General features: G+C 42.0%; 1 protein-coding gene across 4 annotated transcripts; it reads right to left on the bottom strand.

Moving 5' to 3' along the window:
- Positions 1-4,643: 4,643 nt before the first annotated feature.
- Positions 4,644-10,125, bottom strand: LOC109521109 (homocysteine-responsive endoplasmic reticulum-resident ubiquitin-like domain member 2 protein). 4 transcript variants are annotated; one of them, XM_019878756.1, is made up of 9 exons: positions 9,802-10,125; positions 8,672-8,951; positions 8,038-8,138; positions 7,169-7,264; positions 6,953-7,107; positions 6,768-6,872; positions 5,644-5,973; positions 5,401-5,533; positions 4,644-4,988 (listed from the first exon to the last, which is right to left on the bottom strand). In XM_019878756.1, exons 2-9 carry the CDS (start codon positions 8,820-8,822, stop codon positions 4,830-4,832), a joined length of 1,230 nt encoding a protein of 409 aa, XP_019734315.1. In that variant the 5' UTR covers positions 8,823-8,951; positions 9,802-10,125; the 3' UTR covers positions 4,644-4,829. The 4 variants fall into 4 exon arrangements, with proteins under 4 accessions (XP_019734315.1, XP_019734318.1, XP_019734317.1 ...); XM_019878759.1 differs by having other exon boundaries at positions 6,953-7,077; positions 9,802-10,123; XM_019878758.1 differs by having other exon boundaries at positions 8,038-8,115; positions 8,676-8,951; positions 9,802-10,122.
- Positions 10,126-11,156: the final 1,031 nt, after the last annotated feature.

An 11,156-nucleotide genomic window follows, 5' to 3' on the forward strand; every position in this document is an offset into this window, starting at 1 on the left:
TTGAGGACTGGGTGGGGATGGTTAGTCACGCCCCTATGGTGAAGAGGCTCATTGATTTCTAAATTCCCTTTCGTTGGGTCTTGATTAGGCCTATTGTTTGGGCTAAGGCTGAATAGCTACTTTCAGTTAGCCTGATCAGCATGTCTATGTCCCTTACTGGTCAACAAGTTATTGTAAATAGGAGACAGGTTAAATCTGATACCTCCTTCACGGTTCAGAGAGGGTGAAAATTTTTTAACAGAAAGGGGAGTAAAGGAAGCGATTTTTGTTAAAAAATTTTCACCCTCTCTGAACCGTGAAGGAGGTATCAGATTTAACCTGTCTCCTATTTACAATAACTTGTTGACCAGTAAGGGACATAGACATGCTGATCAGGCTAACTGAAAGTAGCTATTCAGCCTTAGCCCAAACAATAGGCCTAATCAAGACCCAATGATAGGGAGTTTAGAAACCAATGGGCCTCTTCACCATAGGGGCGTGACTAACCATCCCCACCCAGTCCTCAAACAGGCCACGCTCAGCCTTTTAGCGCAGAGCAACTTCCCGGAGTCTTCACGGAGACTTCAGGGTTGTCTACCGCTGACGAAGCTTCTGTGAGAGAAGCGAAACGTCCTTTTTTGTTTTTTGTTTTTTGTTTTTTACCCACAGGTACAGATGACGACTGACAGAACCCTTTCTACGATGGAACTTTCCTGTACGACTGAGAGCCTCCACAAGCACAGAAGAATACACAAAAAGGCTCACAATGTCAACAGACAATACAATGTCAAAATTAAAATACAAAAATAATATAAATAAATTCAACACAAACATTGAAAACTATTGAATGTAAAAATCATATAAAAGCTTAGTGTGTGAGGAAGGTGTATATTAAGTAGAAAATAAATTTGAATTGCATGGAAGATCAGGGAAGAGATTAAAAAAAGGAAAGAAATTTGATGAAAAAAACGAAGAGGAAAAATGTCCGTTCGTTGTGAAACAAGAGTAAAATCAAAATGAATAAATTACCAACATTATTGTGGCAACCAATTTTATTAAACGTTAAAATGAACGAATATAAGCACTATTAGATCATATTGTATACATGAAATAAAACTTGCAAATACAAAATATTATATACGTGCACATGCGTCTGTATAAGCGGTGTCGTTTCGCGTGGCGATATTCATTGGCGGAAAATAATTAAACAAATAACGTGACGCTCGCCTGTGATTGGATTAGAGGGCAGACCGCACGGGAAGGGCGACGCCCACCACTGCTATGACGTAGGGTCCGGCTAACCGACGCAGTTTCTCGATTAGCGCTTTTGTCCGCCCTTACGTCCTTGTGATCTCGTGGAACGTCATCAGTCGCGGCCCAATTACTGTTTCTATTTAAAATTCGAATAAACCAAGAACGCACCGAATACCCGGATGTTGTTCTTGTCAAAAGACCGCACTCTGAGTCCTTGATACTGGCTGTTTCTCAACATGAAAAAAGCAGAGTATGGTCGTGTGAACTCACCGAGTACGGTCTTCCGAAGAACCTTCTCTGTGATTGGAAGGATGTTTACTTGTTAACTTCTTTGACGTACTGTATTACTCTAAAATCATAAAAAGGCAAGCGGTGGAGGGGTACAAACACGAGTCCTCTCCTCGGCCATTCTGATAGCATCACGAAATGCATCTTTGGATATTTTCCCAGCTAAGTCTTCACTACTCACCAATCGATGAATCCTTGATTTAAACTGTCTGACAAGAACAACATCTGGGTAGTCGCATGTACCATGACTTATTTATTTTCATGTATATAATTTATTTTATAAATATATAATAGATACATGTCTCACCAAGTTTAGGACCAGACAAGCGATGGAAAAAAAAAAAAAGTGTGACTTACTGTATAGTCCGAAAAATATGGTAAGGAACATTTCAGAGTCTGTACTTTTTCCACTTTTGTACTTTGTAAATTTCAGTCTGTACTTTTTTTTCTGTCCCGGTGTTAGAGGGCAGGTTGACCAATACATAGAGGGGGAGAAAAAAAGTTTATAAATACATCCAGTCTTTGGTGTTGCTTTTCTACTATATCCTTGCGATAGCCTTTCTATATAAGTACAGCGTATGGGTGCTGTTGCCACCCCTGCCTTTCTGTCAGTTTAGCATTTTGGCCCATTTCCCTCTACTCAGGCTTTTAGCGGTCGCTACGAGACAAGCTAACAGGTCAGTCCTGGAGTGCTGGCGGCGGCCATCTTGCTAACTATATGCTAATAGGTTAAGAGCAGGCCGGGTGATGGATGGTGTGTCTGCGGCCATTTAGCGACAAAGTGCTTTCAAAAGTCAAGACGCGACCAAAGTGCTTCAAGGACGAGCCCCATGTTTGTGATGAAACGTGAACAAGACAGGAAGTGGACGTAGAATTTAAACGGAATGTTGCCATAACGCGTTTAGCATAAAATGCTTACAGATATTTACATTTATAAACTGATTTTCGGGGACACGCACACCGGTTCGTATCTACTGAATTTGCGAGGAGTCTGAATTCATGACTTTGTTTGCACTTTTATTCCATGGTGCTTTTTGTGTCATAGAGACCTTTTGGAATAATGGCTGAAATATGAAAAATGATTGGCATTTCTGTGGTGTGTTTTCTTTGAATATCTTTTAGATTTGTCAACATACTATAATGACGAACCACTTTTTAGGCAGGCACGCATATAACAACAATATAATAGTCATTTCCTTACTATTGTCTCGTATTGGCAATTATTCTAATTGTCTTTATTGCTATAATGAGGCCTTTTAGTACTACTACTGCTACTACTACTACAACAAATACGAATGCTCATCGGTGGGCACTCCGTCAGTACTGACAGTAGGTCAGGTCAGTAGATGGACACAATTTTCTGACAAACGACGACTAACAAAATTGATTACTTCAAACACCTCTGCAAATGATAATGCAAAGCTTTGAATATTATTTTCTATTCCTAGTGTAATTGCTATTTTATATTGAAATTAATACTGGCTATTCACAACTGTATACCCAGGAGCGTATCAGTAAATTAGCATAGGGTGGAAACCTGAATTTATTTCAATCGTTCCATTCCAAAAGTGAATTTTTTAATTTTTATATACAGACGATTTTTTTCAACATGTATACCGTACTTGTTTTGCGACTTACAACGCTGTGTATGTTTTTGCCGACTGAAAAAAATGACTGTACATCTGCCTGTATATTCTTCATCTTATCTCACGTGTTAACATTTCGACTATTTCACGTGCAAGTGTTGTTCTTTGCTAAAATGCAATGCTGCTGACTACTCTTGCTGCTTTTCACATTCTTTCGTCGTCTATTTCCTCACGTCGTTCGACATTCCCATTGTGATACAATTCATGTACATGGCAAACGACAAGTACGACAATACTGTACTAATTATGTCTTACAACTTTTTTTTAAAAAATTATATATATATAGGTATGTATATATATTTTTTTCTATTTCTATTCTATTTATTTGCACACACACACACACACACACACACACACACACACACACACACAGAATGTAATGAAGTGAGTCAGTCCTCTCAAGCCGGAGTTTGATAGGAGGGAAGCAGGCTGCATAACAACAACTTATTAGGATGATGAAATGTCCTACAAGCATCCAAACACTCTTAAAAGAAAGCTCAGCTCAGATAAGGAGCGATGGGAGGCAGGGGGCACGGGAGGGGTGCTTACGATCCTAACCCGATTGGATCGACAGCTCGCGGCCGGAGGGGACGTAACCATATCAAAACGTCCGTCAAGTCCATGTCATGCATAATTAATTGAGCCCGCTACACAAAAATCTATGCTGATTGCATTACGGCCTTTCAGAGAACTCGTCTGAAGTGCATAGCGTCATGTCGTTTAGTGCCACGGCCTATTCTTGCTGCTTTTTTTGTGCACATTCACATCTGACATGAAAATTATTTGCTTAGTTATCAGCTCCGAGGGTTAATTATTGGTATGAAATGCATATAAAGAGTATTGTTATAGTACATTTACACTAACACAATGCTGCTAAGTTGCTTTTTGTGCTCATTCAATTTTTTATTTAGAGTACACCCTGGATCTTTGATAACAACTGCTTAGAAATGTAGAGGCTTTTGTGATGTGTACCTTTAAAGGATTTTGCTACAGGGAGTGCTGCTGACTATTCATGCTGCTGCTCATACTTGTATTTCTCAATGAATAGTTGTCACTCAGTAAATACTGCGTTGTCGTTGATTTCATTTTCAAATGCAAATATATTTGTGTACATATATCGATATAGCAATGCGCAGTTGTCAGTTGACCAGTTTGTTTTATCCTCAATCGCATGTACTGATAGAACATGTCCAATTTTTGCTACATTTCATGCTGCTCATGGGAGGTCTGTGCTATCTTGAGTTGCATTCTAGTTTTGGGCTGTGAAGTCAACATTGACACAAAAGTAGGACTAAATTGTTTTTCTCTTTTAAACTATTCGTGAAATAGAAATGAGTATCAATACTCACTGCCCAATCCCTGCACTGCTTTCCTCATGAATATTAACGTACGCGAAGTCCCCCTGCACTCTCTTGCCTTAAATTTAACAAGGAGCCATGCTGACATCTGCAGGACAGTAGAGGACGTACAACAAAAAGAAAACAAGAGCTTTTTATTCCCCAAAGAGAAGTACAGCATCAATTACATTACATAAATAAAATTGAGTTTTAATGCATCCATTTACAGCTTGATTGATAATATATTTCCAAATAGTTCTTTTTCAGGCCTTGAGAAACATACATAAGTCAACTTGTCCACATGCTGGTTGAGGCTTGTTCAGGACTAATGAGGACGGAGCACAGGGGGTAAGGCAGGTGGTCTTTGGGGCCACCCCTCCGGAATAAGTGAGCTGAAGAAGATTCGGACAAAGGAGCACGCCGTGGCGAGCAAGCCGGGGTCCTCTTGCTGGGCTTCGTCCATGCCGTTGTCCATCACCCGCTCCTAAAGACGCACACACCCACACACTCAGTTGCAATACCACTTTTAAAATGTTGACTGTACTGTCCTTCTACAGCCAGCAGAGGGAGCTCTCACTTCTCAAATTAAAATGCAATTTTTCTTCATGGTCAGAAGAGGGCCTTCCACCGGGCTCATTTCTAGTCATCCACAAAACAATATAAAGGTGGTTTTGCACATTGTCTGTTTCAGTAGGAATTAAATTGGCTAGTCGCTATTCTGAAAAGATTACGAAAGGGTCAAAGAAGCAGATAAAGTGACCAAATAGCTAAAATGGCTACCCTGATTGCACTTTATGCAGAGTGGCTCGTCTATGTTTGCAGCCTTGTCATTTGTGTAAAATGTTATCATCTGATAAAATCGATTAATTGCTAAAACCGAGTATGTCAAAACACACCAGTTCCCAGATGCCCCGTTGCATCTCCGCTTCCTCCCAAGCTTGAGCTTGTTCAGGATCCTGAAAGTTCGGCAGCTCTTGCTGCTGCTGTTGATGCGCTACTGTTCTGAAGGGAAACCAGCCCACCTGGTGCCTAAAAAGAAAAAACAAATCTTAACTTCTGCTTCAGGCAGCGTTTAAGGGTCAAAGAACGACTTGGCGAAAAGTCCGGCATGCAGCCAGCTTCCCCCCCAAGTGACTCACAGGTAGACGAGCATCATGGCTCCCACCACCATGATGAAGTGGCCGAAGGAGCAGTGGAAGTAGACAAAGCTGAGCAGGACGCAGCCACGGAACAGCGCATACAGCCAGTCCAGCCAGTCGCGGTTGAGCTCGTCCTCGTTCAGCGCGCCGCCGCCCTGTACGTTTATTTGGATGTTGGCGTTGGCTGCAGGAGGCAGCGCCAGGTTCTCCGGCAGGGGGTCGGCGTCCGGGACGGCGGGCGCCAGCGCGGCTTCGTTGGGCCGGGAGGGCGGCAGTTGTGAGGTGGCGGAGGGGAAGCTGGGAGTCTGGGAGGCCACCACCGCCGCTTGACTGCGAAGAGAAAGACCAAGAGTGACAGACTGATTTGATTTTGAAGGCCATTTCAAAACAGAAAAATTGTGAAGATATGTGGAGGTCCTGGGGCGCAACTCCAAACTCAGTCATTTTTGGTCATTGTTTGGAATTTGGCTAGCGGTGGTCACACACATTCTGCCAGCTGGAAGTATATTGGTGTCTCTTGTTTCCAAACGTTATGAAAAGGTATGTGTGACATTTTAATTACACTGTGATTTTGCCTATTTTCTGACATGTTCCAGACCAAACCGGTAACTGAATCTTAATTATGTGTGCCTAGTTTCTGCACTGTCAGTCTGAAATCACGCCCTTCTTGGAATATAGGGATGGAAATGAAAACTTTTTAACAATCAGATTCATCAATCGACAAAATAATTGCCAGATTAATCATCAGTAAAAATAATCATTCATTGCAGCCCTAATTGCTACAGTACATGAATGCTGCGTATCTGCTCTTAAGAGTCCCGACTAAAACCACATCACTGTTTTGTGATATTATGATAGTCATTGAAGCAATTTTTTCCTTTTTTTTAAAAGAATGGTATTTTTGTGTGATTTCAGACAATTTACAATCACAAATCTTACTTATATGCATCTAAAAAAACAAAAGACTTTGGAAAGATGTATTTAATAATGATTTACTTCATTTTGATGCCAATTCAGGCCTTGTTTTTAGAACCACGTCTCTTAATACCGCCTAAGGATCTGCCACAACCCTGTCGGTTTGTGTTGTACAACAAGCAACATCCCAAAGTGAGACAAATACTCACTACTGCATGTAGTAGTGCCGCGCGTACATCTGCTGCCACCACAGCATCTGAATGGGCATCAACATCTGGCCACCTCGCAGAGGCGTCGGAGCTCCGCCTTGAGGTCTGATGATGAATATGAACAAGAAAAAGAAGCAAATTTGTCCTCTCAGAGAATAAAATATGAGGTCATGTGCTCTGCTTACAATCGAGGGATACCAGCAGGGCTGAGAGGGTTCAAGCTGACGATGCCACCTCGACGTCTGAGATCATCAGGACCTCCCGAGATGGAGGTACTGTCACGAAGTGCTGACCTTGCACTTTCGGAACTCTTAACAAAGATGAGAGGACATGTCAGAAGCTGACACGTGAAAGAGGTGAGAAGAACACACACAGAGGTACAGCGGCGGTTTGGTACTCACGCCGGCATTGAGCGCGGAGGGGCAATGGGTTGCAGGCGAGCCCGGCGGGGTGCAAGAGCCGCACATCAGATGCAAGATGGCGTACTCGTTGTGCGGCTGTTCCACACGATTGGCACGGACAAATGCGACAATGAAGATCGAAAGCTTGGAGTGAGTGTTGGTGTATGCTGATATTCTTATGAATAAATCAAATTCAAATTGATATTGCCAAGTAGGAGAATGCAATTTTCAAATAGTAAAGGCTGCAATTTGTAGAGTGAGGGTGGGGGTGAGGGGGGGACTTATTCATTTTGGTCAGTAGGCTTTACTCAATTCAGTTGAGTTTTTTTCAAAATTGTTCATGTCAGGCGTTAGGATTTAGAGGTTATGAATGAGATGCCGCCTTTTAATAGCCACTCAGCATCCAGCCACAATCAAGTCAGGTCAGGTTCCTTGCAGTGGCAGAACAATATCAGTTGGTGGCGGTAATGTGCCATTTAAGCTAATTTGTCAACCCCACATTGGGCCCCACGGAAGAAGAAAAAGCAGGAAAGCTAGGAAATACAATTTCGGTACTGTCGTATTTGGTGATCACATTTTGTGTTTGCGGGTTATTTGGAAAGTGAATGTTATTCATGTGGGTGTTTATCCAGTAAAATACTGTTATGTGCAGCTTTTCATATGAAAAAAAAAACAAAAAGTTTAAAAGAACTTTTTTTTAGAAGTCAGACAAGATCTCAAGGACCAAATCATTTCTGAAGGACCACTGCAAGTGACCAAACTGAGGCTAAAATGGCCACCCCAAAACAAAATGTCAGACTTCATGCATCTTCTGGATTTTGAAATAAGCAAACATGCTGATCTGGGGTGCTGCCGTGATGAAAGTGTACCTGTCGCAGTACATCTCGTAGCTGGAGGTGGTCCTGCAGGAGCTTCCCTGAGTACACTAGCTGCTGATCTCTGGAGCGCTGCAGTACACATTGAGGAAATTCTTAATAGACCACTCGACAATGTTTGTCAACAACAGGTGCCAGGATACTTAAGGGTGGCAGAACTGTGAATGACCATTGACCTGAATAGAAAAGATTACAAAGATGTGTTTGGTATTGCGTTGTCACATATACCCCCCCCCCCCCACAAAAAAAACGTTGAGGTTGAATTCCTGCCTAAAATTTGTGATTAATCACATGGAGTCTGTGGATCTGGAGGAGTTTTTCTTTCAGCTTGTCCTACATGCGGTTGCCACAGCAATAAGTGACCCACATGACTTGGCACTTTGTATGTATTTATTTATTTTTACCAAATCCTCTCTCTGATTAGTCTGAGCAACAGAAGTAAATTATTTAACCAGTCCTTATTGATTTACATAACAGCTGCGCGTGAGCACGCTTTTAGGGCACATGCCCAAAGAGCATTGTAGTTTGTTTTTTTTTTTTCCTCCCACCACTTTTAGTGTGTATGGTGTGCATGACGCCAAACATTCGTTTCGTGAAGCCATGACAAACGTCTTACTCTAAGCATGACTTACTGGCTTACTGGGGTACACAGTGGCGATGTGACTCTTGAGCTCCTCCACAGTCCAGCTCAGAAAGCAGTTGATTGTGCAGTCTTCATGCTTTTGGTCGGACGCCTTAATGACTAAAGTGACCGGGGTGTCTGCTCCTCCTGACTCCATGGCTCATGGTCGTAATGTCGGCAAAGGTCAGGGGACATTTAGCAACGACCTCAGGAGGAAGCTCCCCTCAAAGCATCATCGGGGGACGCTTGCCTTTCTACATTATCCGTTGGTGTTGCTTTACTCTGTCTTTAGGGATATCGAGTGAGAAGGGGAAGAGATTAAAACCATTCATTTGCACTCACGGGATTTTAATTGACACTGATACTATGACTTAACGGTTCAATTATTTTCATGTCCAAGTCAATAAGTTTACGTCTAGGCAAGGTCACCCTTGTAAGAGAGATCCCAATCTCAATGGTTTGTTCTAGTTAAAATAATGAAAAAAGAAGAAAGGAATTTGAGCAGCCTGGTAATTTGTTATGTGTCAGAAATTACAAAAACAGGTCGCCGCCATATTGCTGGGGAGGCAAATATTGTTGGCCACTATTGTTAAATAGGTGTTTTTAGATCTTCTTCTTCTTCTCCTTTCGGCTTGTCCCTTTTCAGGGGTTGCCACAGCGAGTCATTAAAATAGGTGTTTTTAGATATTGTCCATAAATTGATGAGATATTTAAAGATACTTTATTCGTCCACTATACCTAAAGCGAAAAGTAGAGATTGAGCGCTCATTGTCAAATAGCTAAAATAGCCGGTCTGGATGTTGTGCTGACTTTAAGACGGCGAGCAAAACCCGAAATGGTTAAACACAGGGACAATTTAGCAACCAAGTTTAGTTTTTTGTGTTTTCCACTATTTAAAATGTTATACGTGTGTAACTGGATGGCGGTGACCTGGCGTAAAGACTTAACCACATACAATCGCACGCACGCCGTCTAGTAATGTTTACCAGCGTTTGCTCGGCGGCTATCCCTGGTAGCTCGCTGGCTAGCAACATCGCTCGCCACCTGCCCCGATTCTCTACCGGTTGACTCACGACTTTGACAGCGCGAGTATTAATCTAAACGCGTTTTCAACGTGGTGACGGGACCTTGTGTACCTGATAACAATGCTGCGAGGGCAAATGCCGCAGTCGCCGTCTTCAATTTTCGATTTACTCGACCCGTCTTGTTGTTGATGACGTCACGACGGAATTCAATCTGACGTCAAAAATAAGCGTCCCTGAATGTCATATAGGCGTGACATTTGTGCAAAATATGACACAAGTGCATATTTTTAACGTATCATTGGTTTTCTTTAAGCCGCAGCAGTATCGTATAATGCTGCATTCGAGGGTGGTGGGAATGCCTTGTCCCAGTTTTGACCTCAAAATGTTCGAGGCGAATGTAAACAACAAAGATGGCTGATTCCAATGAATTATTTGTGCAGGTTCATCACAACACATTTTGAGCTCCAGCAACCCTTCGTCATTATTTCCTTAGTGTATATAAATAAATGAATATCGTATATTCAAAGCATTTCGTTCATTTCACCAAATAACGGCATAAAGGGAGATCACATATCTTCACAGTCAGCACAACTAAAGTTGTGTCAAGTAATTTTTTTAAATAACTAAACTAATGCGATAATAAATATGTGATTATAATCTTGTAAATTATGCCTTGCCATTTACGGTCTGTCTCCATGGGGTCACCCTTGAAGAGTGACTTCACATTGAAGCCAGTCGGTGAACTGTAGGTACCCCGTCGCCCCCATCGACTCCAGCTACTCGGACCTCCCAGTTCAAAGTAGTCGGAAGTCAGAAAATTCACATTTGCTCTTTTTTTGAAAACCACTAAAAGTTGGTTTTAAGGAAAATGAAAGCCCTATTTTGGAGGAAGATATACTTAAATATTTGGTGCAATTTGAATCAGACTTTTTTTTTTTAAATACAAATTTCAACCATACTGTATAGTAAATTCACGTGATTTGTATTTTGTATCATTCACAGTGCATGCAGAAAAAATTAATCTCCATTTTTTTTCCAATCTGGAAGTGAAAGGTGTTGAAATGAGCACTTTTCTACCTATGAGCATTCGGCAATCCATTAAAAGTTAGGGATATTGGGCTTTTTCTGATACTGGACACAAAAACCTAATGATCCAACCTTTTTGTGACTACTGTATCCATAAAAAGGTTCGAGCTGATGCTTTTGTTACGTTCAAAGCTTGAGTTTGAGCAGAACCTCGTCGGCCAGCCTCTTATTGTAGCGGTCGATCTTCCAATGTCCTGGCATCCACCCCAGCAGGAACCGGCGGAAATCGGTCCATGCAAAGGCGAACATTTCCCTCCACTCCTTCTCCAACGCCGCAAAGTCCACCTGGGCGCTCACGACATGCTTTAACTCGGAAAAGTAGTGATCCAGCAGGCCCGGCACCTTCTTGTCACCCTCTCTTTCTTCAAGGCAGCTTCCTA

This window comes from Hippocampus comes, unplaced genomic scaffold, assembly GCF_001891065.2.
Source record: "Hippocampus comes isolate QL1 unplaced genomic scaffold, H_comes_QL1_v1.1 scaffold315, whole genome shotgun sequence".
Classification (NCBI taxonomy): Eukaryota; Metazoa; Chordata; class Actinopteri; order Syngnathiformes; family Syngnathidae; genus Hippocampus; species Hippocampus comes.